General features: G+C 37.2%; 3 protein-coding genes across 9 annotated transcripts; 2 read left to right on the forward strand and 1 right to left on the reverse strand.

Moving 5' to 3' along the window:
- Window positions 1-10,855: 10,855 nt before the first annotated feature.
- LOC130989567 (uncharacterized) lies at window positions 10,856-16,093 on the forward strand. 7 transcript variants are annotated; one of them, XM_057913540.1, is made up of 11 exons: window positions 10,856-11,013; window positions 11,298-11,559; window positions 11,686-11,773; window positions 11,897-12,005; window positions 12,120-12,198; window positions 12,364-12,450; window positions 12,557-12,649; window positions 12,833-13,290; window positions 13,554-13,635; window positions 14,138-14,245; window positions 14,328-16,093. In XM_057913540.1, the coding sequence occupies exons 2-11, from the start codon at window positions 11,446-11,448 to the stop codon at window positions 14,358-14,360; spliced, it is 1,251 nt and encodes a 416-aa protein (XP_057769523.1). In that variant the 5' UTR covers window positions 10,856-11,013; window positions 11,298-11,445; the 3' UTR covers window positions 14,361-16,093. The 7 variants fall into 7 exon arrangements, 4 of the variants coding, with proteins under 4 accessions (XP_057769523.1, XP_057769524.1, XP_057769521.1 ...); XM_057913541.1 differs by having other exon boundaries at window positions 12,147-12,198; XR_009090689.1 differs by lacking the exons at window positions 14,138-14,245; window positions 14,328-16,093 and adding an exon at window positions 13,739-13,796 and having other exon boundaries at window positions 12,833-13,286.
- Window positions 16,094-16,263: 170 nt separating this feature from the next.
- LOC130990925 (uncharacterized) lies at window positions 16,264-23,897 on the forward strand. The gene is made up of 6 exons (XM_057915151.1): window positions 16,264-16,341; window positions 20,582-21,418; window positions 21,500-22,792; window positions 22,864-22,971; window positions 23,047-23,250; window positions 23,333-23,897. The coding sequence occupies exons 1-6, from the start codon at window positions 16,264-16,266 to the stop codon at window positions 23,786-23,788; spliced, it is 2,976 nt and encodes a 991-aa protein (XP_057771134.1). The 3' UTR covers window positions 23,789-23,897.
- A 29-nt stretch (window positions 23,898-23,926) lies between these two features.
- On the reverse strand, window positions 23,927-26,408 carry LOC130989569 (uncharacterized). Its single transcript, XM_057913543.1, has 2 exons — window positions 24,363-26,408; window positions 23,927-24,264 (listed from the first exon to the last, which is right to left on the reverse strand). The coding sequence occupies exons 1-2, from the start codon at window positions 25,757-25,759 to the stop codon at window positions 23,928-23,930; spliced, it is 1,734 nt and encodes a 577-aa protein (XP_057769526.1). The 5' UTR covers window positions 25,760-26,408; the 3' UTR covers window position 23,927.
- Window positions 26,409-27,697: the final 1,289 nt, after the last annotated feature.

The following is a 27,697-nucleotide window of genomic DNA, read 5'->3' on the forward strand; positions in this document are numbered from 1 at the left end:
TTAATTTTAACATCAAATGCATTAGTTATAATGGTTATCACGTTTTCACGAAAAATGTAGAATGTAGTTCTCTCTCACACACACACACACAGACACTCACATATATATATATATATATATATATATATATATATATATATATATGGTAAAGTTCCATGGAGATCATATTTGTCGAGAGAATGGAGAATAATGAACGAATCAATAAATTTTACAAACAAACCGACATAACTCATGAACTCACGTATCTAGTAAATATAGTAAAAATCTCGCCTCTTCTAGGATTCAAACCAAGACCAAAATTGTTCATACAATAAATTGATTTGTTCATAAAAATTATTGGCTTGTTCGTCATTTTCTCACACATTCTTTATAGAACCTCTCTCGCTCTCTTTCTCACGCATTTGTTATTACCTCATTGTTTGTTGGATTCCTTAAAAAGGTTTTAATGAGGCTCGACCCTTAATTTGCATTTTTGTGCTTTTAAGGGTTTCATTTTCTTTGTTTTTTTTACCCCCTTCTTTCTAATAAATAAGCTACATATTCCAATATAGTTAGGGGTATTCCCATTATTAATGGATTATGATTCCGTCTATATTGTGTTTTATTTGTTGGATCGATGTTCTTTTTCAATATTTCAATGCTGAGATATATTTTATAATAGTTTTTACAAATATATTATTTACATTGACACACGATGCTATGATGCTTTAATTGAACGGTAATATGTGTTATATTTTATAGTATAACATTCTCATCCAGATAATAATTGTATGGTTTAACTTGTAATTAACGATGTTTTCAGATCACATGCATGATGCTTTTATTGAACTACATCATGAGATTCGTTTCTTATAAGTCACATATATTAATTTTTGTCTTTTTAGACCTCCGAGCTTCTAAATACTCATCATCATCAGAAGTTAGACCAACATTAGGTGAATTTTCGACTGTCAATTAAACTTTAATTTCGTTGAAAGTCAAACATTGGTGAAAATTATAACAAAAATATAAATTCATGTATTTTAGGTCTTAATTTAAATTTTAGGTGAAAATTACAACTTTTTTTAAAATTCGTGTATTTTTTTTGCCATAACCCCTCATTTAAATTTAGGTACAACTACTTATTTGCTGATAAAACAATGCTTAAATAGCTAGTTCCAAAAGGGTACTACTATTTATAGATAAAAGAATATATTTTATCTAATCCATCAAAATCAAGGACGATTTCGTTCGATTTTTGCGTGACTTGATTTAGTTATCTAAATAAATGCCAAATTATAATCAGGTATGATAGGTTGGCTCTTGGATTTCACAAAATCTCCTATACACTCGGATGTACGGTACATTCAAATCGTACTCGACTCGAATTCTGACCCGAATCTAATCCAACTGGACTATTCTACTCGAATGTCAAGTGTTAGTGTCATTTTGATGTAGTGTTAATGTCATTTTAATATAGTGTTAGTGTTATTTTACACGTAGTGTAGTGTCATTTCAATATAGTGTTAGTGTCACGAAATAGAGAGCTGACTCAAGGCTTGGCCCTCCACCTTCGGCCGAGGATTACAGAGAAGTTATCAGACCACTGCCCGATTCTCCTCAACACAAAGGCGATCGACTGGGGCCCAAAGCCTTTCAAGTTCATCAATGCTTGGACTACCCATCCACAGTATAAAAATCTGGTATAGAAAGTGTAGGAAGAGGCAACAGTACAGGGATGGGGTTGTTTCATTTTCAAAGAGAAACTTAAAGCACTGAAAATGGCGTTGAAGGAGTGGAATAAGACGATGTTTGGTGTCATTGATCATAAGATCAACACTTTGAAAGAAGAACTACAAGAGTGGGACACCATTGACGATGTTTTTCAGCCTTGAGGAAAGCGAAGCAATCAGACGAAATGAAATTCGAGCTCAGATCATTCTCCAGACGAAGAACAAAGCCAGCTTATTGCAACAAAAATCCAAGACACGGTGGCTTAAGGAGGTTGATATAAACTCCAGCTTTTATCATAGAGTAATTGTTGAAAGGAAAAAGAAAAACGAGTTGGTAGGCTTGGTGATCGATAATGAATGACTGGAGGTTCCGGAAGCCATTAAAGAAAGAGTGAAGTGCTATTTTGAAAGCTTCTATAGGAAAAGAAACAGAGTCTTGCCGATCATCCCCCAGAATTTTGCAGCTAGAAAGCTCTCAGATGAGGATAAGAGATGGATGGTTAGACCTTTCTCAGAAGCGGAAATTAAATAAGCTATTTGGAGCTGCGAAGGGAACAAAAGTCCTGGGCCAGACGGGTTCAATCTGAACTCCTGGAAGAATTCCTGGGAGGTTATCAAGAAGGACTTTCTCTTGGTGATGAAGGAATTCCACACTTTTGGCAGAATTCCCAGAGGCTGCAATTCATCCTTCATCGTCCTTATTCCGAAAAAAGATTAGGCAAATGCAATTGAGGATTTTCGACCCATCTCCCTCATTGGTAGTCTTTACAAGATCATTGCTAAGGTCCTCACCGGCAGAATGAGGACAGTCATGGACTCAATTATCTCGAACAATCAGAGTGCTTTTATTGGCGACCGTTATATTCTGGATAGTTTGGTGATTCTGAACGAGGCAGTGGCTGAAGAAAAGAGATGTTGCAAGGGAAGAATCGTCTTCAAAATCGATTTTACAAAAGCTTATGACCCGGTGGAGTGGGATTTCTTGGATATCATGCTTGAGCGCCTCAATTTCGACTTTAAATGGAGAAAATGGATCAAGGGTTGCCTTTCTTCAGCCTCGGCAAACGTCTTGATTAACGGCTCGCCTTCGGGGGAATTTCAACTGGAAAGAGGGCTGCGACAGGGGGACCCCCTATCTCCCTTTCTTTTCCTGATTGTGGCCGAAGGATTTCATTCCCTGATTGAGAGAGCAGTGGCGAAACATTTCCTGATGTCAGCTGAGATTGGTAAAGACACAATCAAACTCTCTCACTTGCAGTACGCAGATGATACTATTTTCATCTTGGAGGATTGTGATATCAATGCAGCGGCGCTGAAAAACATTCTGTTGCTCTTCTAGTTTTTATCCGAACTTGGGGTTAACTTCAACAAATGCAGTTTGATCGGAATCAAAGTTGATAACTCGAAGATTGAGAGGATGGCTGAGGAGCTCAATTGTAAAGTCGGCAATTTCCCTCTCACCTATCTCGGACAGAAAATAGGTGGAAATGGAAGTCGGGTGACAGAATGGAACTTCTTGGTTGAAAAGGTTAAAAAAATCGAAGGATGGAAGAAAAATAAGCTTGCGTTGGCGGGGCGAATCATCTTGGTCAAAGCGGTTCTGCAGGCTATTCCATTATATAATCTCTCATTCTCTATAATACCCAAGACAACTGTGAGATCTCTTAAATCCTTGTTTTGTAACTTCCTTTGGGGAAGGGATGAGGGTCATGGAGGGATTGCTTGGGTGAAGTGGCAAGATTTATGCGCGGATATTATGGAAGGGGGGTTGGGCCTTAGGAACCTTGAATGGTCTAATAAAGCACTTGTTTTGAAATGGCTGTGGAGATATCTTGTATGGAAAGAAAAGCTGTGGGCAGTTACGGTGAGATCCTTATATGGGGAGATCGTATGGGACGAGGGGGGGCTAAAACTTGTTGGAACAAACAGGATTAGGGGTGGTTGGTGGCCAAAAGTTGTCTTCTTAGCCGGTGGGCAGTCCGGGAAATGGTTTGTGGATAACATTGGTCGCAAGATTGGGAACGGGAGAGATACAAAATTCTGGGAGCATAGATGGGTGGGAACTAAACCTTTAAAGTTTTTGTTCCCTAGACTTTTCTACCTTTGTGACAACAAAGATTCGGCCATTAGTGAGTTAGGGAACTGGGAGGAAGGTGTTTGGGTGTGGGATTTGAAATGGAGAAGGGCGCTCTTTGACCGGGAAGTCACAGCTTCAAACGAACTTTTATCTTTCATCTCTGGTACATCTCCAATTACAGGTTGTGCAGATGGTTGGATTTGGCGAGCGTCAAAGGAGGGCATGTTTACAACAAAGTCTGCATATGAAATCATCAAAGGGTTAGGGAACGAGGCATCGGTGGAGATTTGCAATAGGGAAAGGCTTGTGAAAATCTGGAACATACAGGCTCCACAGAAGACGAGAGTAACGGCGTGGAGAATCCTCAGGAACCGGCTGCCAACTTGTGAAAATTTGAGAAAGAGAAATATCTCACTTGAAGAGGAGGAGATTATGTGTAATGCATGCTGTCAACATTTAGAAACGACAAACCATCTGCTTCTGTCGTGTCCGAAGACTGAAAAGGTTTGGATTGGAATTCATTGGTGGCTGGGAATAAAAGCAGCGTGGCCTCAATCGCTTGAGGCACACTTCGATTTGTTCACAAATCTTGACAAAGGAAATGAAGGTCAACTTTTTCCTGCGACAGTATGGGTTTGTACCATTTGGTTGTTGTGGAAACGACGTAACGAGAGCAGATTTGAGGGCAAGAATTGGGAGATCAATGACGTGATCGAAGAAGTGAAAGTGAGGATGTGGAGTTGGAACAAGATTTTTGGACTACTTGCTAAAGAGATTAGCTCTCAAGCTTGGTTCTCTTGTGAAACTCCTCTTGATCTTGTGTAATTTGGTGGTACCTCTGGTACCAATTCTATCCTAATAAATTCTTTTTTCTAATCAAAATTTTTTTTCTGATAAAAAAAAAATGTGTCATTTGTAAAACAAAATAGTGTTAGTGTCATTTCAATATAGTGTTAGTGTCATTTCAAGAAAAAATAGGTCAGGATAGTCCAATTGAGTTATAATCCAGGTTGGATATAACCCGAATATACGATACACCCGAGTGTACAGGAGACCACCTCTTTGAATTTCAAATGAATAAGCTAGTCCTCAATCATATCTAATTTACACCAACGAATTTAACACAAATATTAAAAATTATAATAAGATGAATTCATACTTTTCACGGAGAAAATAATTTTCACAAATCACGCTCTGAGATATAAAATTTGTCTCAATATCCCTAAAGAAATATACTAATCTTCCAAAAAGGTCATTTTCCATAAAACAATACTTCCTTTGCTCGTAAAAGAATTTCTTAAGAAAAAGTGACATAAGTTTTAAGAAAAAAATTATTGATTGTATTGAAAATAGAGAAAATGTTGTTGAGTGTATTGAGAGTACGTATTAAAAATGTTTTATAATTATAGTTCAAAAATTGATAGGTTTTTTTTATACATATCTCAGGAAAAAAAAAAAAAGTGGACCGAATAAATAAAATGATCAATGCATCAAAACATTATTAAGCAATAAATCAATAGGGTCCACGAATTAATGCATTAGTATTAGTACTATTTATAGCCAATAAAAAAAGATCGTCTCCTAAAAACTAAAAAATAATATAAAACAATTTTATATATTAATTGATGGGCCACACCGGTGTGAGGTCTCACTTGCGTGGGCCCGTACGTACCCGAATTTGACCTAATTATGTTTATATATAAAAATTACTACTTTTATTTATTAATATCATCACATTTATTGAAAATAGCAATCATTTTAGTGATTATCATTTTTAATTGTCACTTTTATTCACGACAATAGTTACTTTTACAATTATTATTTTTAATCATTAAAATTATTACTTTTATTTATAACAACTTTTATGTTATTCATAATAGCTGTCATTTTTATATAATAATTTATGGACCAGAGCAATTGATTCGGACCAAATTTGGGGCGACCCGACCCGGTAGAGGCGCACGAACATGTTACAGGAGTCTTTGTGTAAATTAGAGTAATTAATATTTGGGCAGCGCGCGGTGTCAATTTTATGAATTCCTAATCAACAATAATTAAAGCTAGAATTGTCTCCTATCAGAAATGTCCGGATTTAACACGCAAAAAGACACTATCACTAAAATCAAATCATCACTTTAATAATTGATAAATAAGTTTTGTCTGATGCTATTATTGCTTAATTAAGCAAAACATAGCTATCCCTGTCTCCCAATTTATCATATGCGAAAAACCCAAACCCTATAAATTAAAGAGTAATTCTTGATCATCATTTTATCTACTAGTATTATTTAAGTTGTAATCACTTATCACTACTTCAATAATATTGAGTTCTTCCTGGTCTGATCAATTAATAAAAGGCCAGATAGCCGATGTTAGAATTTTCTAGTTATGATAATTTCTAATTTTATTAATTAATCATTAGGATTAATTCTACATTTCTTAAAGCTTCAATTTTATTAATAAATAATAATTAGAGTCTATAATATAATACTATTATTTTATTATTTTTCAACATAAATTATTAAAATAGTGAAATCAATAATTTGACGCGAGGACAAAAAAAAGGATCCGAACTATAGTAGTTTTGGTGGTACAAGTTTGTCCTAATTTAAATAATAAAACATATCTGAGGAACATATTATTTGGAGTGCAGAGATAGCACACGAGAGTATATTTCTTTTTGTCAATATTTCATTTTCGAATTACTTTATTAATTAATAATTTGGGTAACATGCATATTAGTATATGGTATGATTGTGCACGCATATAATTAAAAACGATATGAAAACATAGTTTCCAATTATAACATAAAACAGTATCTTCGTCACACATTACTTTCAAGCATTAAATAAGCATTAAGCATTGGAAGGGAAGAACGGCTAGAGAAATTAAAGCGAAGCACATCACAAAATACAGACAAATTAAAAATTTAAGAAAGCTAGGTTGGCCTTTTTACTCGAAAATTATATATATTTAAATAAAAAATAAAAAATAAAAACTCAAAAGAGAAAATAGTAAATGCGAGCTAGGGCATATGTGTGTGTATAAATATCAACTAATAACTGTATTTAGATGGGCATCATAGGATTTAATTGTGAAAGACTACCAAACTTTTAAAGGTTGCTTTTATTTTTGCTTTCAAAGGTAAAAACAATTGTGTGTCCTTATAGAAATTTGACAAATGGCATGAAGGTCCCCTCACCTTTTCGATCATCAAACATTCATTAAATTCTGGATTTAATTTGATATCCTTTTTTTTTTGTAATATATTTCATATATGAGTAGAGTTGAGACCCTAACTTTTGCTCTTTTTTTGGTCTTTGAAGGAGTGCATTACAATTAATTAGTTTGTATTTAATTAGATGATCATATATATATACTATAATTTATTTATCTATGACTTATAAAAGTGTATTGTCAATTTTTGACGAATATCTTAATTGAAAAACACTAAAGTTTATAATTATAATACAAATATAAAATTATGCATGCCGTCATTAAAAAATTAAATCAACTTAAGATTGTAATTTTAATGAAATTAGTCTTAATTTTTTAAGACCATGTACGTAGCTGAAGGATATATAGGTATTATTATTATTATTATTACTTGAAACTACCGCAATCAATAAACCTCAAAGATCTTCTAAAAGAATAAACTTTCTTTACGCATAAATTGACTACATGCACCCATAAAAAACAAAGGAAAAAAGATACTGCCTAACAACTATATTTTCCCCCAATAAAATTTTATAGAGGTGTTTGGAGAGATAAATTAACCTATAAGTCTTATTAATGTAGATATATTATAAATTTGTAATAAGTATCTATATATCAATGATCACTAATAAATCAATAGACACACAAACAACATGTATATGGCCCAGTATTTACAAATAAAAATTAGGAATTTAACATTTGAAAAAAAGTGTAATTAAATATATTTTACGAAGTCTTGTATGAAACCGTCTCACGGATGAGTCAATATCCAAATGTAAATACCACCAACAAAATTAAATTATGCTATTGGATCTAAATATTTGATTAAACCCTAAAATCTATAAAACTCATCAAGATCCAATTCAAATAATACGCCACCAAATACGAGTTTCATCAATTTTAAACTTGACGAACTATAAATTTTACGTATAAAAGGTGTCATGACACATTTTAAAATCTAGAGCATTAAACTAATTAAGATCAAGATGCTAATTAATACAATCAAATACCAATAATTTACAATTATATCATTGTATATATGAATTTGAATCAAAATATCAAACTCATCTCACAAATTTTTATACAGTATAGTAATATTCTTAAATACAAAGTTTCCGGGCAACATGCATGTGATGAAATAGTAGAAGTGCCGCCCCCTCTTTACAATGAATTTATGAATTGACAGCCATGTGATCCAATTATATATTTTTATTTATCAAAGTAAATGAGTTTTAAAATAACAATGGCTGGGACTGGGATCTATAATCTCTAACCAAAACTGTGGTTCACATTTCACCACACTCAATTTCCTATACAGCCTGGCTTCATAAATGAGTAACATTTAATGCCAAGGAAATTAAACAAATACCATTGCTATTTGTTACTAAAATTTTGTGTTTACTCTAGTTAAAGAATAATGATAAATGCACATAATATGTGCACACATAATTGGACTTTTTTGTCATTTTATATATTTTTATAAATTATAAATTATAAATTAAGTTTATTTTAATTAAATTTACAATTTACATAATTACCCCATGCTAATTATTAAGAAAAGGATTATTCATAATCTTTCCTTAATAATTAAAAATTTCATTTCCTTCAATACGAACCAATTCCATAAATCCGAAACATTGTCGTGTGAGCAAGCACTACAAATAATTTAGATGGCTTCGATTGAATCATTGATAATATTGTGTTTTACATGGCTTTACCATTTTCATTCAAAAGATTTTTTTTACTGTAACAATTTTTCTATCATTTTTTTTCCTCCTAAAACTTGATTTGTAGGAATCGTAATTAATATCAAATATGTAGAATATCGGAACAAAAAATAAACATTAAAAAAAGATATTAACAAGATAAAATATGATATCTCTGATGAAAATAAATCACAAGAAAAAAAAATTAAAAAAAAAATTAAAAAAAAGAATAACGATTTAATTAGTAATATTTTTAAAAAGAGACTTTTTTTTTTTGAGGGGTTTTTAAAAAGAGATTTTAATACACAACCTTTCAAGGTTTCAAACGACTTGTTTGATAATAGCATTTGCAATAATGAATAACACAATTACTCTTATAGTTATACGATATCATAAATATAAAGAAAAAATATATACTCAAATAGGAAGGAACAGATAAAATGATTAGAATAATATGCATTTTTTGAATATTTCATAAAGGTATAATATGTTAATAAAAAAATTTATAACAAATTCGTGAAATTGAAATAAAATCTAAAAAATATAAAATAAATGACTAATTATGGGAATAATGTCATGCGTTGAACACATCGATTGGGATATTATATTATAATAAATTAGTGAACTTGGAATAAAAAATAAAAAATATGAAGGAATAACTATAATGATTGGAATATTATCATATGTTAGCTACGATCTTGGATTATTTCATAAAAGTATAGGTTGATGAAAATATTATAATAAATTAGTAAAATTAAAATAAAATTTTGAAAGTATCCGAGTGACTATAATTGTGAGAACAATGTAATATACTGAGATCATCAATCAATAACTCAATAAAAATGTACTACATGATAATATATCATAGTAAACCATTGAACTCGAAATAATATATCATAAAATGTACTACTATATTTTTACTATTATTGTGAAAATAATATCATACATTCACATTGATCGATTACTCAGTGAAATTACACTAATTCTATATAAGTATCAAAATATGGTACTAAATTAGTGAACTTAAAATAAAAAATAGGAAGAAACAGCTAAAATGGTTAGAATATTATCAAACGTTAGCTACATTTTTTGATTATTTTATAAAAATATAGGTTAATTAAAAAATCATAATAAATTAGTGATAGTGAAATAAAAATTAGAAAATATAAATGAATTGCTATAATTGTGGAAATATAAATTAGCATCGATTATATAGTAGTTCCTCTTTGTTCTAATTACTTTTCATGTAAGAAATCTATTTCATTCTATAATTGTGCCAAAATTTTCATACCCTTGGTTTCTTTTTTCAGTTGTCCGTGGTTTCTCGCGAGTGCTTTCGCTTGTTTTTGTTTTTTCTCTTGATCCTCTTTTTTCATTTTTTATAAAATTTCTAATTCAGTCAAAATTTTCGAACCAGTTTTTTCTCATAAGACTTTATCTATGGGAATGCTTTTTTAGTATTATTATTATTATTATAAGTGATAATCATACTTTCTCTCAAAAAGATGTATAAAAAAATTCAAATGCTTTATAAAAAATCCCTTGAATGTTTTTTTTATTATTTTAAGTGATAATCATATTTTCTCTCAAATAGATGTATAAAAAGTTCAAATATATCTACGTCTTCTTTCGAAAGAAGATAAAGAAAACATAACAAACACGTTTATTCAAATATGCCTACAATTTTGCAAATAAAAACTGATATGCCTACAATTTTGCAAATAAAAACTGACAAATTTTGTCGAAAATGTTACCATTATACTATTTTTTATATGGAGCAATCTATATATTATATGAAACAACAGTTTCTAACGGTAAAATTTTCCCGAAAAAATTTGGGCAGTTTTATTTTTTAAAATTATAGGCATTTTAAATAAACGTGCCGTATGTTAGTCTAATAAATCTCACCATAGAAATGTGCGAAATTTCTTAAGCAATCAGATGAAATTATTTATGTGACACAAAGACTTTTTTATAAAAATGAGTTATTTTCTCTTTTTTATTGAAAAGAACTAGAAATTTGCTGAATAGACCGTCAAAAAAAAATTGGGACACACAAAAAAGTTGGTAGTAAAAATTTGTACGGGTCATTCTCAATAGACTTCAGCCCTCAAAAGCCCGAGCCCATATAGCTTCCAATTTGTAATCGGCCCGGCCCATCACGTTTAAAGCTCATCGAATGAGAAGACGACCAGAAAACTGACGAACTCGAAGTCGCTGACTCGCCGAGCTACTATCAAAGACAGCGCGCGTAGAAGCCTAATTCACCAACCCAACTAAATTCTGAGCCCTAATTCTTCCTGTAAGATCTCTTCTCCGAGCTTTAATCGATGTATTTTGTGTTGATTATATAATTGCCGAACAGCTGTTGAATTTGAAAAGTGTCGTCTGCAATTCTCAAAGATGAATTATTTTTAGCTTGCTAGTATATAGATTAATTAACAGCATAGTCCTTTAAATCTATTTTTTTTTTTAATAAAGCATAGTCCTTTAAATCTTATATTTACGTTACCACCTCTTAATTTTAGTGTATGTAAATTTGAGCCCACAGCGAAAACTAAAACCCTCTCGCCTCGCTTTATATAGGTTGCAGACCACTCGCACAGATCGAAACCGCACCGCAGCAAAGAGAAGGTGATAAGTATTCCTTTTTTTTTTGCCGCCATCGCGAATCTGTTATTGTTCAATTGAATAAATACAAAAAAAAAATGACTGTTTAACTCTCCATTGTACTATGGCCTGCTTCCAATCTGCCGTCTTCACATTGCGGACTATTTACCCCAACGCCGTCATCTGGTCCGAAGAAAATTTGGTGGTGGTGGCGTGCGGCACTGCTGTTATAATTTTGGTAAAGTTGTGCAATTTCCGGTGGTGCTGCTTTTTGTGCTGTTTGAATTTGCTGTTGCATGGTTTATCTGCTCAATTTTCAGTTGGTTGGTTAATAGCTGATCAATTGCATTATTTGTTTGTTTAGAATCCTCATAATCCTAAAGTTCGAGGTGTGATTGTCGTTCCATCAAGCAAGCGCTTTCCCACTGGGAAGATTAATGATGATGGCAGAGGTATGCTGAGTTATTAAGCTGAGTCTAATCGTGTTTTAATAGATGTAGGAAGGATTGTGGTTTCTAGTGGTCTCAGCTGTACATTTTTCTTTAACTCTTGTTTTTTTGTTGGTTTGAACATAGGTGCGGATTTGCTAAATGGGTGTTTGCTTCCTTATCATTTATTGCGGGAAACTCGTCCTTGTACTCGGTCGATTTCTTGGTCTCCTGCAGGTCTTGCTAGCAATGCTGGGTACTACTATGAACTGTTTCATCTTTGAGTGATTTTATGATTGTGGCATCTTAAGTCTGCATCCATAGAGCTAATCATCGTGAGCCCCCCCTCCCCCCTAATTCAATGAGGCAGTTGTTTACTTGTTGTTTGCACCACTAGTGGGCATGTGAAGGTTTATCGCCGTCCACATTGTTATCTGGAGTGGGTAGAGGTATGTAAATAGCGAACCTTCTATTTACAATCTCTCTTTGATCAACACTATTTGAGAAATCCCTAACACTAAAATGTTATTTTCTGTAGCTCATATGATAAAACTAGGATTAGTTTCTCTAAAATGTTGACTTATTTTAGTTTTGTACCTCTCTGGTTTCTGAAGGTTGTGAACATATCTGAAGTGCTATATAATTACTACAAGAACACCAATTTCGGAGAGTGTCAAATTGTACCTTCAGAGGGTTCTGATGTGAGTGGTTACTATTGCTTTCATCTATGGTATACAGGTCATTTCTTCATTGCATACTATACATTCTCCATTACTACTTATTTTATTTTTGCTTCCTCTTATTCAGGTTATACCAAGACAAGATACTGCAGATCATAAATGTACTTATGGTACATTTTTTAGAAAGAGTCACAAACATAGAAGACAAAAAGCAGCTGATGTAATGTGATCTCTTCATTGACTTTCTGATTCCCTATAAACAGTTCTCATGTACTCATTATCCACCTTGAATCAGCCACTTTGTGCTGCTTGTTTATTTTCTAATTGGGCATTCTCAATATCTTTTTGTCCTTTACTCTTCAAATTCATTAACACTAATGTTTCTCCTAAAATCTTTTATCAGATAGTAACAGAAGACCATGGAAATTTAGGAGAGAATAACACTTGGCAAATTGTTCCTGTCTCATTCTATGAAGGGAAGCCTTCGGAGGAAGTGACTGAAGAATGTCTCCCATTAATATCTGCACAGCAGTACGCTTCTCGCAATGAAATGCTAATGTCACTTATTGTTGCTTGGTCTCCAATTCTGGAGACATCTGGGAACGATGTTGGTTTACCTTCTAGCTCTTCTAACTGCTGCTCTATTCTTGTTGTTGGTGGAAAGTGCGGTAGAATTTCATTGTGGAGAGTTCGTGCACCCGAGTGCTATTCTAGTGATAATGCTGGGCACTCAGGTGAGGTTTCACTTGTTGGCCTTGTAAAGGCACATGATAGTTGGATTACCGCAATTAGTTGGGTTGGATATGGGTCTAATGTTTCAAAAGCCCAGTTTGCATTGGCTACTGGAAGTTCTGATGGTAGGTGCGTAATTTGTATATAACCATTTGTTGGCTGACCTCTAAAATAAGTAGAATTTTGATTGCATCTAAATAACACCATGTGACCTCTACATGGATAGCCTTATTGAGTCTCTCTTTGCAAAAAATAAGATGATCTATTATGTATTTTTTTTTAATTCTAACAGTTTTAATTATAGTTTTACATAGTAACTAACATAGTAAGTTTATCATAAATGCACGAGGAATTATTGACATGATTATTTTTTCCCCCTCTTTATGCTACAGTGTGAAGATCTGGCTGGTAAATGGTGAAAATTTACTCAAGGCATCAGAAGTTAGCAATGATTCATTGTCTTTGTTGAAGGAGGTCAGCATTTCATCTCAGTGTCTTGGTTTTATACTTGAAAAATGATATATCAAGAATTGGTTCTTATCCTTATCTTAATATTAGTGATTTATCATGTAATTAGGTTGTGACTGTTGATTCTTCTATGATCTCTGTACTTTCACTTACTGTGCCCGCACAATCACCATGGAAATTGAGTGAAAGTAACACAAATGAAGCTACCTTTTATTTAATTTCTTGCAAGAGAGTTGTTGGAGCAATATACACTATCAAATGCATACACCAAACTCATGCAAAGAATGCAAAGAAAGAAGAAAGAAAACGTAGAAAAAAGCTTTCGTTTTTGCTCAAGAAACCACTACTCGATGGTGTACTCGATCGAGTTCACAGTTGAGTACCCCATCGAGTACACCACTGAGACTATACTATTTTCACTTTTTTTTTCGTTGATGCTAAATATTTGTATATTTCAATCTTATTAATCATGGATATCATCGTGGCAACGTATTTTTATACGGCACAGTGGTCGTTGACAAGGATCGGAGTATGTGAATGGAGACATTGTTGTTGTATTCAGGCATTGGATCAGATCGGCTGTAATCGTCTTATGCATGCGAATGTCGTGAGTTTGGTGAGGAGTTGTCATTATTTCTTCAGTTTTTTAATTATTTAATTTTATTATCCTTTGTGTGACATTAATATTTTTGTTACAGGCATGTCCGCTTAAATGTGAACGATTTCGTTAGTGGCTATTCAAAACAAGCAACTTAATCGAGACTTATGCAGCTTCTATTAAAGTTATCCCACATCCCGATGAGTGGAATGTTTCCTCGAAGATCTCATCAATCATCATCCAACTGCCAGCTCACATCCATCAAGCCAAACGTCTGAGTATGAGTCGTGTTATGACTGCATTTAAGGATGAGTCAATAAGAAGACGTAGACAGGCACATGTGGATGGTGTCAGAACACTAGCCACAACAGAAGCGTTTGCACAACCCTACCCCAATAAGTGGCGTCAATATGAATGACCCTCCAGAAGAATTAGACGGGGATAGAGGAAACGAAAGACGTCGACGACCCAAGAAATATAGTGTTTGTCGTAGTCTAGAGCACAACAAATCAAAGTGTTTGAAGCGCACAGACAAAGATAATTGATGAGGCCTACATTTTTGGTTAGTGGGATCGAGAATAAAATTTCATCATACTATTCTTCAATTTGTTAAAGTTACTTTCAGAGAGATAGAGGCGAATTTCTCTAAGCTTGGTCATGTCACTAGTGCACGGCGTGATTATCTCATCGCTCGTAATAGTGGAATCACTTCTCGTTATGCTCCGCCCCCTACGGTGATGAACGTGTATTGGTGGCCTCCTAGCGGTGACTGGATGAAAGTTAATACCGATGGCTCCGAGCTCCTGGCTCTATTGCGGCAGGGGGGGGAGGTTTAGAGACAAATGGAGTCATGTGCGTGGTTGCTTTCATGTCAAATGAGGTACTGGGTTTGCTTTCGAAGTTGAGTTACTTGCCATTATTACTGCTATTTCTATCGCCCATTCATGTGGGTGGCTTCGATTGTGGGTAGAGATGGATTCCACGTATGTGGTCCGTCTCTTAGATACTAAATCGGAGGACGTTCCTTGGCGCTTTATGGCCCTTTGGAAATGCCCTCTTCATCGGCTTAATGATTTCCAACTCCATGTTATGCATATTTTCCGAGAAGGGAATGTTGCTGCTGATATTATGGCCAACAGTGATCGGGATGAGGGATGGTGGCCCTTCTCCATCGACGCGATCAAGGAAGCTACTTCACGGGATATGTCCTGTCATAGCTTTGTCCGTATTCGATGATTTTGGTCTTTCTTCGGCGAGTCTCCTGCTCGCCTTCTTGTTCGGGTTTTTCTTTATTTTCTTGGCTGCGGTTGAGATGCCCGCTGGCATTCTGGATTAGCCATGAGTTGGTGGATCACTTCTTGTTCTGTGGTGGTGTCGGCGCTTTCGGGTTATGGGTTGTGCTCTCTTGGCGGCATTTTTGCAAACACTTGGTGCGTCGTTCAGGTTATGGGCATTTTATTTTTCTTCTTTGGATGCTTCTTCCATGAGGTTTTTTAGTATGTGGCTCGGTTGTTCCTGCCTTGGGTATGCGCTGCTATCGGCGGTTTGTGTCTTGGTGGATAAGGAGGTTGAGAATTTTTGTGTTGTTTTATGTTTTGCTACGTTGTCTTGTTTGTTTTTCCAGCTTGGGAGAGACCGGGGCCGCTTGGGAATAATGGTTAGGCCGGCGCTCCCGAACTGGTCCTTCCCGATCTCTAGCCTTCTGCGTTTCGTTTGGTTTTGTCTTGACGAGCACTCTTTTTCTTGTTAAGGGTTTTCCCTTGGGGTTTACCTTAGCAAGGTTTTAATGAGGCTCGACCCTTAGTCTGCTTCTTTGTGCTTTCAAGGGTTTTTTTTTTTTTATATATATCAATCTCAATTTCATCATTATCGTGATTCTAAAGAGATAAATATAAACGATTTGAAAAACGAAGCACCAAACTGAAAAATTTTGTAAGATAGATCAATTTTCTTCTAGAATAAAATCTTACATGTGCTGCACATAACTAAACGAAGCACCAACTGAAAAACTTTGTAAGAAAATCTTACCAGGTTCGATGGCGGCAGCGGACTTTGAGGACGGCGGCCACGACTTTGATGGGAGTGGCGCGGGGCGGGCGGCAGTGGGCTTTGAGGTTGGCAGCAGCGAGCGGGCTTCAACGGCGACAACGGCTTCGACGAGAGGTGCGGGGCAAGGCTTCGAGCCCTAGTTCGCGGTGGATGTGGCGACGGGGCATGACGACTGAGAGCATACTTCGACATCGGCTGGGCTTCGAGCCCTAATTCGCGGTGTTTGACGACAGGCCAGGGCACGACAGTTGGCAGCGGCAATGGCTGGAATTAGAAGAGAGAGAGTTTGTTTGATTTTTGATTTTATGGGGTAGGAAGTGAGACCAAAACCTTAGTCAATTAAGGGCTTTTTAGTCTTTTAAGCAAAAAAATGGTTATATAACTTATGTATTACTATAAACTAGGACCATAAAACTTATAAATTTATGAATTGATATCATGAGTATTTGATTTTTTCTTCCTTGTGATTACAAAATATTTTTAAAGGTTCACCTAAATCAATTTTTAAATAAGGGTTAATGGTTGCTTTAATAAGGGTAAATGGTTGTTTTTTACCCATTTTCAAATATAAAAATAAAAATAAAAATACCCATTATAAAAGAAAACTATAAAAACTACTCATTTTAAGCTTGAAATGACAAAATTATCCTTACTTAATTCACAAAAATTGCTGAAATTGCAAACTTTGATCGACATGCTCGACTAATGCATGTCGAGCATTAGTGATAAATACACACATCTCGACATGCTCGATCATTGTGAGTCGAGTACATCGAGCATTAGTGTATTTGTGAATAATATATCAATGCTCGACATGCTCGACTTATGCGAGTCAAGCATTAGTGGTAAATACACCAATGTTCGACATGCTCAACCATTGTGAGTCGATGAATCAAACATTCTTAGAAAATACACTAATGCTCGACATTTGTCGATTACAAGTCGAGCATCGGTACAAAATACACTAATGCTCGACATAAGGGTAAAAATATTTGAAATGGATATATTAATATGTCTTATAAAAAATGAGTATTTTTTAGATTTTATCGTTCAAAATGAGTATATCATTTGGCACATCTTTATAATCATGTGTTCTTATAATTAAGATCAGTTTCCTGAATAATAACTATCACTTTTATTTATAAAGGCTTAACAAATCTTTTTCTTAGTCCATGTGATTCTCTAATAAGATTCCTTCTGTCCCACTTGAAGCGTATTACTTTTTTTTTATAAATTAAATAAGCATATAAAAAAAATTAAAGATCATATTATTTTTAATCTCATTTGAAATGTACTAGTATTTTATCTTGGGACACTCAACAATTAACAAATACCGCTAACATAACTTATAAACTACTCCCTCCGTCCCATAAATAATGGCCTGTTTTCCTCTTTGGGTTGTCCCACAAATAATGGTCTGTTTCCTTTTTTAGAAATAATTAGGCATGGTTTAAAAAATTAATCAGCATCCTAATTTAAATCACTACCTAACCCTAAATGAATTTCACCCTCTCTCTTGATTCTTTACTCTCTCTCTACTTTAATTTCTCTCTCACTCCACTGGCCACCGCCTCCATCTACCCCACCGCCTCCATCTCCCATCTCTCGACTGCTTCAATCCGCCTCCCATCTCTCCACCACGGTCACCAGTAGGCCTCATCCACCCTCTGCACAACCTTTCGACGGTGAGGCGAAAGCAGCGGCTACTTTCTCTTTCTTTTTCTCTCCCTTTCACTGCCCTCCAGCCTAGCCGGTTCCACCCACCGCCTCCGCCGTCCACCGGTTCGCTCGCCTCAACCCTCCGGTGACTGCATAACCCTAAGGCGGCCGTCGCCTCCGCACTCCTGCCTTCACTCTCCGGCGAAGGTGCGGCGAAAGCAAGAGACGCCTTCACCCTCTGCGCTCCCACCTTCACCCTCGTAGCAGTAGCAGTAGCGAGCCAGCGAAGGCGAAGGCGGCGCCGCCTCTTTCTCTCCACTCTTCTCCAGATTTATGGAATTGAAGCTTTGTGATAATTTTTCATTTGAATTTAGGGATCAAGTTTGAATTTTGATGAAGCTTTGTTCTGGAATGAATTTTGAATTTATGGAATGAAGCCTTATTCTGGAATGAATTTGATTCTGGAACAAATTTTGATGAAGCTTTCCTTTGAATTTTGAATTTATGAATGAATTTGATTTTGGATGAATTTTGATGTGTTAATAGGCAAAAGTGCCCCACTCCTTATTCATATTTTGAAAAATGCCCACCCTTATCATGCAAAGCAATCCATGCCCTAAATTACTAATTAACCCTTAAGTGGGTCAACATCAAATGTAATCATTTCGGTCTTCTTACACACTCTTACACACTCGTGAGTTTCAATGCATTTTTGCACAATAATGACCGAAATGATTACATTGAGTGCATGCAATAATTTTTTTTACATTGTATATATATATATATTGTTCATATCTTTAAATTGTAAATATATCGACCGGACACTAATTAACACTTAAACAATATATTAAATCAAATTCAGCAAAATAGTAAAAATTAATATAAAGATACAAATAGATAGAATACAAACTTTTATGTCGATATATCATCGATCCGGCCGGTCAAATGGCCAGAGAAATGTATCCGACCGGGTACATTTCAATTTACAAATGACCCGGCCGGATACATTTTTCCTTGACAATTACCGGCCGGATCGATGATATTTAGGCATAAAATATTCTATTTTATTCAATTTCATAAACAAAAAAAAAAATCAAGACGCTAATAATATATATCCATGTGTATCTATCTTAAATTTTTTATTTTTTTTCCCTTTAATATCTTAATTTCAATACATATATTCTTTGAAATTATTTGTATATATATATATATATATATATATATATATATATATTTATATATATATTTATATATATATTGTGTTATTCTTGAATGTTGATATATAGTACTATATAACACTATATATATCGTGTAAATCAATTGATATCTTTAAATTTAAAATATACTCAATATCCGTCCCAAATAAATGCATGCTTGTTACCCAAAAAAATTATGCATGTTACCGATACATAAAGGTAAAAATATCCTTCTTCAAAATTTGATTCCCTTTTGATAGACATAAAGCCGATACAATCGGTCCGTTCACTTACTTTAAAATACTAGGGTTTTTTACTCCACCACACACCTCTATCGGCTTCTTCACTTTTACCCACCGAGAGCTTCTTCACTTTTACCCACCGAGAGAGAGAGTTCAAAAGATTGAAGCACAGAGAGTTCAAAAGATTGAAGCACACTCGGACTCATCCATGGCATCTTCTTCACAGGTATTTATTTTTAATTTTCATGAAATTGAATAGAATAGAATAATGTATGCTAAAACACGACCGGTCCGGCCGGTGAAGTGGCCGGATAAATCGATCCGGCCGAGAACATTATTTAAATGAAACATACGGCCGGATCGATTTATCCGGCCACTTCACCAGCCGGACCGATCGTGTTTTGCTGGGTATTACTGAATTTGTTTCAATCTGAAATATTTGTTTAAGTAATTATAATTGCATTGTGTATGTGGGCTTTGTGCGATTTAATAAATTAAAGTATTTTATGCCGATAGAACAACTACCCGGCCGGCACTATGCCCGGAATAATGAGTCCGGCCGGGACAGTTTCAATCTGAAATGTACCCGGCCGGATTCATTTTACCGGACACTTCGCCGGCCGGATAGTTGTTATATAGGTATAAAATACTTTTTTCTGTCTATCTGTATGTTTACGTTAATTATTACTATTTTACTGAATTTAATTTAATTATAATTGTTGAATTATTAATTAATGAAACTGTTATTTCTTGGTATTAATTAAATTGCAGTTTTTTAATATTTTACTGAATTTAATTAAATTGCTTGGTATTAATTGCAGTTTAATATTTTACTGAATTTTTACTGAATTTAATATTAAATTGCTGAATTACTCGAATTTTACTGAATTTAATATTAAATTGCTGAATTTTACTGAATTTAATTGCAGTTTAATATTACTGAATTTACTATTTTAATATTTTACTGAATTTGACTATTTTTCTCGAATTTTAGTATTTTACTGAATTATTGAATTTTAATATTTTGCGGAATTTAATTGCAGTTTAATATTACTGAATTTTACTGAATTTAGTATTAAATTGCAGTTTAATTAAATTGGTTGGTATTGATTAAATTGTAGTTATTTAATGTGTTAATTATGCCTATTTGTATTATTTTTTAATTTTTTTACTGAATTTAATATGGTATTCATTTTGTAAATGAATAGGCGAATGTCCCATATCTTCGTCGCGACACTATAGACCAGACGGAGGTTGCTATCAGCACCTACTATAGGGATTCACATTTTCTGGACCTGGTTGAAACTTTAAATGTGGTCGGCGAACAGTGCAATTCAGATTTATTGGGAAGATTTAGAGCATCATGTTTTGGGCATTTCACTGATTGGAGGCCCGGCGCGAAGAGCAATAAAGCATTACACCAGATTGTATCGAGGCAGATTGTGTCAGAAGAAAATGAGATCTGCTTCTTTCTGTGCGGAGCACGAGTCAGATTTTCCCCTGCGGACTACGCATTAGTGACTGGGCTCAATTTCGGGGGATCGAGGTTCGATGCGACATTACAGCATGACTGCAGTCGCGTGGAGGCATACCGACGATTCTGCGGTACGCGAAGCATGACCATACAGTCGCTCATCAAACGCGTGTGCGATTTGGATCGTCGAGTGGATGATGAGGATGGGAGCCTGTACCTTCGTGCTGTCCTCGTGTGTGTGGCTCACACCCTTGTTCTTGGGTTGGATGCGCGGGTACAGCCGTGGCTTTGGGTTTTGGTGGATGATCTGGCTGCGTTTGATAGATTCCCCTGGGGCGCGTATTCATATAAGATGTTATGCCATTATACGACAGATGTTGGAACCGGCGAGAAATATCACTTCTACGGTCCTTCGTGGGCTTTATATGTCTGGGCATTGGAGCGCGTCCCGGGCTTCGGACACATGGTCGCAGCATCTAGCGGTGATCCGACAGCGCACCCTCGGTGTTTGAGATGGACTTTCAGGGGTAAGCCGAAGCTTCACGGTCTGCGCGATCTATTCGAGGGACAGGTAATCAGTTATTTAAGATTATCCTCCACACCGTTACTGGTTTTACTTATGTTCTAATATATTATCTTTGTTGCTTTCTAGGGTGGTGTCATGCCCCTGGAGCCCGATGCTGACGATCTGTCGAGTCACTACTTCATATCAGCGTTGACACCGGGCGAACTCTCGGTGAGCTTCAGGCCCCCCGACAACCCATTAGCTCGGGGTGTCCAATTTCCACAGGGCACCGGAGCCCGTGTTGTGGAGGAGCGCGGGGACGAGGATGATGTACCTAGACAGCCTCGTACGACTCGCAGTCACAGTGTCCGGGGCCCTGTGAGGGATGATCGACAGCACGAGCCGGCTCGTCATTCAGTAGATCCGGGCTTTCGCCCTGTGAGGGATGCTCGACCCCACGAGCCGGCTCGTCATTCAGTAGATCCGGGCAAGCGCCCAGCGCCGCATACTTCTTCATCGTCGAGCGGATCTCGGACTGTATCCAGTCCCAGCGAGGGTGAGGTGGATCGTAAGTGGGTGAAGAAGACGATCCGTCAGGAGATTAAGAAGGCCTTCGGCAAATTCGTGGAGAAACTGAAGAGCAAGGGTAAAAAGGATAGGTGCAAGAAGAGCAAACATTTCCGAGTGCCCGACTCCCCTGATGATGATGACCAGCGACGGTCCCCTGATGATTACCAGCCACGGTCTCCTCCACAGCGACGGTCTCCTCCACCCAGTGCTTCAGGGCCCGACGCTTCAGGGCCAAGCGTTTCACGTTCCTGCGACGACGACCCCCGCGGTGAGGAACCACGCCATCCAGAGACCCAGGATTACAACGAGCAGTGGCGGGCCATGAATCAGTCTGTTCAGGGCGACTACACACCAGCGGAGCAGACTTTTGACTGGTCGACCCAGGTCTACCCTCATTGGTCTTCCCCATTCCTGAAGCCGCAGTATAGAACAGAGACCCCGATATTCTTTGCTGAACCGCTCACTTCTATTGCACCACATGAGTGGGGACAGTCCAGTTCGGCAGGACAGGCTCAGACGGAGGAGCCTGAGCCACAGGCAGAGCAGCCACAGGTACTGCTGCTGCAGCACCTAGAGCAGCCGCCGGCAGAGCAGCCGCCAGCAGAGCAGCCGCCGGCAGAGCAGCCGCCAGCAGAGCCCCCGCGTCGCAGTCAGAGGGTGAGGCGTCCGTCTAACTATCAGCGATCGCCTTGGGTTAATAGCCAAATGCCACGTCCAGTGACACAAGTCTGCAGTGACCATTATGAGAAGTGGATGGCTAGGTGTCGAGAGGGTAGGGGTCGTGAGATTTATGTCAAGGCAAGTGGTGGTTTGCGAGAGTACGACGACTTCGCGCGGGTGGATAATGTCAGCCAGGAATTCACAACTGGGGTAAATAATCTATTGATTTTAACATTGTTAAATTACTTTCTACTAACTTATTGATTTTAACTTTGTTGCAGGATATTGACTTGTATTTCTTAAGCTTGAGAAATAGACTTCGAGCTTCAGCAGATTTACTGGATGACGTAGATATGAATAACACAATCATATTAGACACGGATTGGTTTGTAAGTAAACTTTCATTATTTGTATGTTTTCATTGGTGCTAATATAAATTATTAATTACTTCTATTGATCTGTAGATATACCTCCAGGGCGAGTGGGACGCTCTATTGGAGAAGTGGGCAAGAAGTGAGTTTACTCCAGAGGAGTATCATATATTGACGCATGGAGCAGTAGCTGATGGTTGGCAGCCCCGGATAGACTGGCTCTGCCAAATACGTGGAAAAGCCGTTAAGGGCCATGAACTTCCTCCTGGTCATATAGGATGGATGGATGCCACACAGGTAATCAGTTAAACAATTATTTGTCATTAGTCATTTGTGCTTTATATGTTGTTTCTTATCAATTCATTGTGGTTTGTCATAGGTTCTCATGCCAGTCATAATTGGCCACCATTTTGTCCTATGTCGGATCCGGTTAGGAGAATTGGTTTGCGAGGTCTATGACCCAGTATTCCACAAGCTATCACCTCGACAGCAGGATGGTCGAGTTGGTGAACTACTGCCTTTACTGAGATTGTTGCCAATTGTCCTTCAGTTGGCGAGGTGGCTAGACGACACATCCATTGATTCGACAGTGGCAAAGGAGAAGTACCCACTTATGACGGCGGTGTTTGCTCCAGCGGAGGTTCAGTTTCACCAGCAGGACTCTGTCAGCTGCGGGCCTTTCGTCTGCATGTATGCAGAACGACTGATATCTGGCTCTCCATCCATTGAGTGGGGTAACCACAACGTGGCGGCATACAGGGCCAAGATTGCTAGATCTATATTTTCGTTGTGTGAAACTAGGACACATCGTATCACTAGACTTGGTTTTGCATAGTTTTGTATATTGTTACATTAATGTGTGCTTCTATTTGGTTATTCAACGAGCATTATTTCCTGTAAATCATTCCAGCTTATCGAATAATAAGATAATTCAATCAATATCATTAACTGTTACAACACACGAATACATCCCACTACTCCCTGGGCTCAGTCGCCCTGCCAGCGCACGTTCTCTTGCTGTGTCCTTCTTCATGGCAGATGCTGCACTTCTTTGGTTTACGACGCCTGATACTAGAAGACTCATCGGCTTGTGTGCTGGTGCCTTCACCACCACCTCGATGTCTACCTTCTTTTGGGCGCCCCGCTTGACCTTTAACAATCAGAGGTAATACAACCTGCTCAGCGATGTGCTCGGGAACCAACCACTGGCGTCTCGGCGGGAGATTATTAACTTCGCGAGAGTAAGTATCGATAAGAAAGTCATTCGTGTAGTACGAGTCTACATACTCCGCGATCGTATCACCGGCTTCACTATAAAAACAAACAAACTCCGATAGTAATCAATATAACGAACATTAGAACATATTTACATTTCAATGAACCCGACAGTAATCATTTCATGATCGTACCTTATTGCAGCGATTGAATGAGAACAGGGCAGTTGGTCTAGCTGAAATACTCGACATTCGCATTTTTTCTTCTCTAGATCCACCTTGAAGCTTCTGTCAGCAGTTTGCACCTTATACTTCATGCCACTCAACCTTTGTGCAGTGTATCGACGACTTTTTTGGACTTCAATAGCTACCCTTTTACCAGCCTCAACAGTCAAGCCTTGCTCGATTTGTTGTGCAGCCCTTAGTCGCTCGCTGAACCATTTCTCAATAACAATTCTGATTGCCTCTAACATCGAGCATATAGGAAGTTTTCTTGCCCACAACAATCTGGAATTAAAAGCTTCAGCAGCATTTGATGTCATAAAACTGTAGCGTCGCACAGGCATAGGACACATCGAACGAGCCCACTTCTCCGGCCCAATCCCCATTAGTTTATCGTACGCGGCTCTCTTCATAACCTTCAGGGCGTTCATAGCCCTATTGAAGTCGGACTTCTCGTACGCAAATGCAGCTTGTCGATACACCTCGACCACTGCCTTACCGTAATGCTTCAGGTTATTTTGCAAATGGTAGTAGCATAGGCCGTGGGTTGCATTTGGTAACTCATTCCTGATAGCATTGGCAATGGAGATATGCTGATCAGAGACAATCAAAAGTGGATCGGCTTGGCCATAAACACGTCGAATGCGTGACATGAAATAACTCCACGATTCATCGTTTTCTTTTGGGCCAACACCATACGCGAGTGGGAACAAACTCTCGTTGCCGTCCTTCGTCACTGCAACAAACAAAATACCCCTATTCTTGCCCTTCAAGTGTGTGCCATCGACGACAATCACTGGCCGTAAGCTGAACATGAAAGGGGTAGCCGAAGCTGCAAGAGCAACAAATAAGTGTTTGAATCGGCCATCATCGTCAACTTCCCACTCCACCCTCGAACCGGGATTGGATTGTCTCAACATGTATAAGTACTTGGGCAGCATCTCGAAGGACTGATCATGTCGACCATAAACCATCTCAGTGGCTCGATTACGGGCTCGCAATGCAACATCGTACTTGATCTGTACGCCAAACTCACGTCGCAGCTCCAGCTGGATGGCCTTCGGCTTCAAGATCTCGCAATCGTCGTGTATCTTCTGTGCTAAATATGCTGCGACGACTTTTGCGGGGGCCTTTATTCGCGCTACGCGCCCTAGCTCACCGTCGCATGAGTGCTCATTGGTGAACTTATACACTCCCCAAATGACTCCATCTTGTGACGATGCATGGAGCTTGAAGGGGCACGTATCTGAATGCTTGCATTTGACGTAGACTCGTCTGCTGTCTGATTTGCTGACAGAAAATTCCTTGCCCTGCTTCATGTTCCACAGACCGATTGCAACGATCAGATCATCTTTGCTATTGAAATACATATTCTTTGACAACTCCCGAGGCAATAGCTGATAATCTTCAATATCCACAACTGCCGCTGCGGCGTCCAACGGGATAACCGGAACTAACCAATTAGTTAGTTCATCTACTCCAGGAACCTGTTCGTCATCATCCTCGTCGATCTGCAAATTCTGCCAACCTGCATATTCAATCCCCGCCCTTCTCACGTTCTCTGGCTCCGACAAGTCTTCAGAGGCGCTTGTATCAGTCTCGGCTTCAGACGATGGAACATAATCTTCATCTACATTACCAGCATCCTCCACAGACTGAGGCTCGTACGTATATTGATCATCAGCTGGACCCCAACAACGATCAGTTGTTGGGCGATCGTACTGGTACGGATTTGGCTCATCCCATGAAGTCCAACCCGTTGACTGATCATTACCCCAAGTGACCGACGGTTCAACACTTTGTTGCGCCGGTGAATCTCCGGCTGATAGGTCTAAATAAGCATATCTTTGGATTGCTTCCAATCCGTCCCCACCTTCGAATTGTGCACTGGATTCACCTCCATACCCGGAAGATTGAGGGAGATCGAACGAAGGAACATACACTCCTCCACTGTAATCGTCTTCGACAACATAAATCTCAGGAAAATGTGGCTGGGACGCCAGCAACTGAAGCAAATCATTGTCACCGGCAAGAATATTTTTACTGTATACCCTGCCATTTAATCTCTTCGTCAAATAATACAAGCTGTAATTAGTGCTCAATGAATTCTCCATCATCAGGTAATTTATCATGTACACCGTACTGGCCATTGTGTCTCCGAAAATATGCAAATTCTTAGAAGAGCCGCCGATGTACTCATAACCATTGAAGGCACCTCCATAATTAACCACAAAGTATCTCCCATATTCATTCATCTACAGAAAAAATAATAAATAAATAAATATATGATGTAAATGGAATACAATGTTAAAATACAACATATAACATGTTAATACACTCGAAAACCATCTATCCGCCCGGGGAAGTAGCCGAGGAAATGTGTCCGGCCGTGTATTACATGATATATAATTACACACGGCCGGACACATTGTCAAGGACACTTGTCCGGGCGGATACATAATTTTCGAGCATAATAACATGAGTTATGTAGCAATATATATGTATAGAACTAAAATGCAACTAATAATTACTAACTAATACTTTAAAACATGATAGAATTTGCTCTAATTCACATGTATTTCCTTCAAACGTGGCTTTAAATCATAGTATGCTATAATATGCTAATAATTCACATAAGCATATAGGATCAAACAAAACATCGAAAATAAACAATAACCAACTTAAATTACATTTCAAACGTAAAATGACATACCTTTAAACGTTCGGATGAGAGAATTCACAAATAATAGCTTCACCACTTGGAAAATATTAGAATTTCTAATGAGTTTGAGTGTTTTTTCACTTTGAGTGTTCGGATGAGAGGATGAGAGAATGAGAGAATTCACTCATATATAAACAAAGATTCCTTCATTTCACGTGAATTTCACTGAAATTAGAGTGTTTGACATGAATACTTTACTGACAAAGCTATTTCACATCATATTTGTCGTTTATCATCAATTTAAAAAAAAAAAAATTATGTCTCTTAATTGAAGGCTAATTAATCGATGGAATATAAATACAAAAAATTAACACAATCCATATTAGCACTCAAAACACACATAGGAACCAAAAAAACATCTATCCGACCGGAACATATATGTGTCCGCCCGGTGAAACCTTGTGTCCGGTCGGACACTTGTTTTTCCCGGTCGGACGCTTGTTTTTTTTTTTCCAATGTGTGTTTTGAGTGCTAATATCGATTGTGTTAATTTTTAGTATTTATTTTCCATTCATTAATTAGCCTACGATTTACTTGTAAAACCTTCGATTTTAATTCAAAAATAAATAAATATTATTTTCTCTGT

Source organism: Salvia miltiorrhiza, chromosome 6 (assembly GCF_028751815.1).
Source record: "Salvia miltiorrhiza cultivar Shanhuang (shh) chromosome 6, IMPLAD_Smil_shh, whole genome shotgun sequence".
NCBI classification, from domain to species: domain Eukaryota; kingdom Viridiplantae; phylum Streptophyta; class Magnoliopsida; order Lamiales; family Lamiaceae; genus Salvia; species Salvia miltiorrhiza.